General features: G+C 53.2%; 1 protein-coding gene across 1 annotated transcript in view; it reads left to right on the forward strand.

The window, feature by feature from the left end:
* The first annotated feature begins 1,006 nt into the window (after positions 1 to 1,006).
* Positions 1,007 to 3,464, forward strand: part of KY (kyphoscoliosis peptidase) — a 21,574-nt gene continuing 19,116 nt past the window's right edge. The window contains exons 1-2 of the mRNA XM_009323983.1: positions 1,007 to 1,254; positions 2,288 to 2,350. Of these exons, the coding sequence (XP_009322258.1) occupies positions 1,122 to 1,254; positions 2,288 to 2,350 (196 nt within the window). The 5' untranslated portion in view covers positions 1,007 to 1,121. The remainder of the gene's footprint in view (positions 1,255 to 2,287; positions 2,351 to 3,464) is intronic.

Here is a 3,464-nt window from a genome sequence, read left to right on the forward strand (position 1 = left end):
TCACACTCCTGCCCGAAAAGTGCTCGCGACACCCGCAAAAAGGCATCTTGCCTGTGCTGAGCTCCTGAAAACCCCCTCTGCCAGCCAGTGCCTCCCACAGCCCTTCCTAGGGCTGCCAGAGAGTCCTTCAGCCCACAGGTGCTACCGCTCCCCTGGGACCACCAGCCAAGCCGGCTGGGGCTGGCAGCACGGGCGGGACAGGGGCCAGCGGTAAAATTAGAAAGCGTCTCTCTGCCAGCCCCTTCTCCAAGCTGCAGGGGCCAGCTGAGCCCAGTTGCTAACCTGCACTGTAACCCTTCTTCTCCCCCATTTTGTAGGGCTAGGAGAGTTTCTAGAAAGCTGGGGATTTGCACAGCTTTCCTTTTCGATTAGTGATCTCCAGCTACCCCAGAGAGCTGGGCTCGCATGCTGATGGGGGCAGAGAGAGGTTGATTTTTTTGGGGTCCTTTGGGGCAGAGGGAGGTTGATGTTTTTGGCTCCTTTGGGACAGTCTGGCTTGCACCATGCAAATCCCTTCGCTACAGTCACTTTGCACACTGAGCAGCCCTGCAACGGCTGATCCTCCCCGCTGCAAATGGCTGCTTGTGCCCCATTTCTAGCCCCTTTCCCCCTGCCGCAGCTGCTGCCCTCCTCTCCCCTCCTCCTGCAGCAGTTATTGTTATTATTTATACTCCTAAGCATCCTTTAAGTTCCCACCGGGGGAGAGGATCAAAGGAGAAAGCCTTTTAAGGATTTCTGCCAGCGCCGGGAAGCAAATCTCCCCCAGCAAACAGTGCTGCTGGGGGATTTGAGTGTAGACAAGCGCTTAAAGCTGAAAAGGGCAGAGAGAGGGGAGGGGGAGCCAGGGGCACACTCTGAAACCAGACCCCCCCGGCCAAAATGCAGCTCCTTCCTCTGCTTTAGGAAATGGATCCCTCCTGTGATTTCCTTTCAAAGGTGACTTGTAACCTCTTCATTAGGGTCAGCTTTGGCAGAGCACTCATGGTGCAGTTGGCGGGGCCAGCCCGCCAGTGCTGAGGCTTGGGGGAGAGCGCGCTTGCCTTTCCAAGGGTGGAAAATAAACACGGCAGCTCACAGCAGCAGCAGCTCCGCGGGAGGACCGGCACCCTGGCCGTGCTCTGATGGGTACCATGGACTTTAAGACAGATCCCAGTGCAGTAACGATCAATTTGCTGCTTATTGTCCATCCTGAGGAGACAGCGAGCAAGCAGAAAGGGCAGAGAGAGAGGCAGACGGAAGAGAGCCGAAGAACAGGTAAAGCCCCGCCTGCAGTTGGTGTGACGGAGGGGAGGGCTGCAGGTGCAGCACCAGCTGCCCAGGAGACAGTGAAGCAAAGTAGCAGCTTTGGAGCAGGGTTTGGGCTTTCCCCCCCCCCCTTTTCCTTTGCAGACATGCTGCAAAACCCCCAAACTTCAAACTTTTTTTTTTTAGAAATCCAGCGTGCTTTTGCTGGTCCTCCTGGTGCAGAACAGCCCTTGCTCATGCAGTGTGGCATGCTGCATGTTACTCAGTGTCTGACTCTGGTGCATGCAACCCAGGGTGCAGGAGGAGGTGACATACGCATGGATACTAATCTGAGGACCACGTTTGCACCTTGCTCTGTCCTGCGGTGGCCCTGAGATGCCTCCACAGGCTCTCTCGGCTGTGCAAGGGGAGCAGGGGGAGAGCTCGGCAGTTTCACCCCAGACCAGCACCTACTACAACAGAGTAGAGGGGCGGGCAAAACTGTTTTGTTTGAAGCGTGTCTAGGCTTTGTCTCCAAGGATGACTACCCTGAGCCATTTATAGCTACAGTTTGGGACAGTCTCCCTGGCCCAGCTCCTATCCTTCAGGGGATCTCCCAAAAAGCTAAGGCTGTGCTCTGCAACTGTAAGGGGACCCTCCCTGCAGAAGTAAAAGGAGAAAAAGGAGTATTCCTGCTCTAAAACCTTGGGGAAAAGCTAGATTTTTAGATAACCAGTTCCAGGCTAACAAGGATAGGCAAAGCTAACACAGAAGTTGTGTTCATGCTTCATCTAACACGGCATCTAGCACCTACCCAAATACGAGCAAGCCCTATTGAAGCAACTTAGACCTATTGCACTTTCTCCCTCCTGGTATTTCACCCTCTAGCAACAGTGGCTGCAACAAATGCTGCAGACAAGACAGGGAAGGTGGATCCCAATGACACCTGGATTCAGCTGGAATGATGGGTTACATGAAAAGTTTCGGGGTGCTTGGCCTCCAGGCAGTGCCAGAACCTCACTCCAGGAGGACAGCCTGCCAATCTCACGTTTATATTTTATAGGTTTGCAGGATGATGGAAATGGAAACTGCAGATCACAGCCACCTCAGGGGAAAGACCTTAATGGTATGTCATCTTCTCACTCTACTGATAAACTAGCCACAGCACAGAAAACCCATTTGCAAGCTTTTAGCACCCAGCTGTGCCTCTCAAGCATAAATGTGCTTGAAACAACCCATCCCTCTCCAGTACTTTTGGGGAGGCTTCAATAGAGACATGTGGAGGGCCTCATGGAGGGCATGGAGGGAAGCATGGGAAGCATGGGAAGCATCCCCTCCGTACCCTACTCTGCCCCACGGCCAGGACGCACATCGGTGGCACTGCAGAGCCTGCACATGGCCATCTGCAGGGGATTCTCCTGCAAGCTGCCATGGAGCTCGGTCATATTTCAGGTGCACAGAGCTCTTATGTTTCACAGCCAGCTGATAGCAGGGGAAATTCAGTGCCCCAAATTGCTCAGGTTGCAGATAGAGCTTCCAGAGACTTCCCCAGCACTCACACAGCTTAAGCAGGGTCTGGGGTGTGCAAGAAACCTTTGGGGCTTCAAGCCATCTATCCACCAGCCCTTTCTTCATCTCCCCCACTCAGAGATTGCTGAGTGCAAGGCAGGTGTGATTGCTATCCAGGAACGATGTGGCTGCTAGTCTTGAATGTTCCCCTGCCAGTTCCTCACCCCTCTGCCCTGAAACAGTTCAGAAGGAACACCTGAAGGGGTTACCCCTGGCTGCACGCAGCCAGGCTGCAGGACTGCGATGTAACAGGACAGAGCAGCTCCTGGGGAAGGGAATCAGACCATCCAACTTGCTTTCCTGGTAGTCTAAGCCTAATGTGGTGTCTAGCAGAAAAAGGCGGGGGGCAAAGGTAAAGCAAGACAACAGGTAATTCTCATAGTACCAAACAGTGGATTCTAGTTGTACCAAACAGGAGCTTTGCTTCCACAGGCCAAGCAATAACAGTATACAAAAGCCATTACGATGCTTGATAGGAGCCCTGATCCAAGCCCCTCTGAAATCAGTGGTGGCTGGACGGTGCTCACAGACTCTGAGCAAGCAATATTTCATGGCAAGATACAACTTTGGGGGTTTGGTTTTTTGGGGGTTTTGTTTGTGGTTTTTTTTTTAATCTGACGGTCTCAGGCACCAGATAACAAAAGCCTGCACCCTGGGAAGCAGATAAATCT

This window comes from Pygoscelis adeliae, unplaced genomic scaffold (assembly GCF_000699105.1).
Source record: "Pygoscelis adeliae isolate BGI_AS28 unplaced genomic scaffold, ASM69910v1 Scaffold485, whole genome shotgun sequence".
Lineage (NCBI taxonomy): Eukaryota > Metazoa > Chordata > Aves > Sphenisciformes > Spheniscidae > Pygoscelis > Pygoscelis adeliae.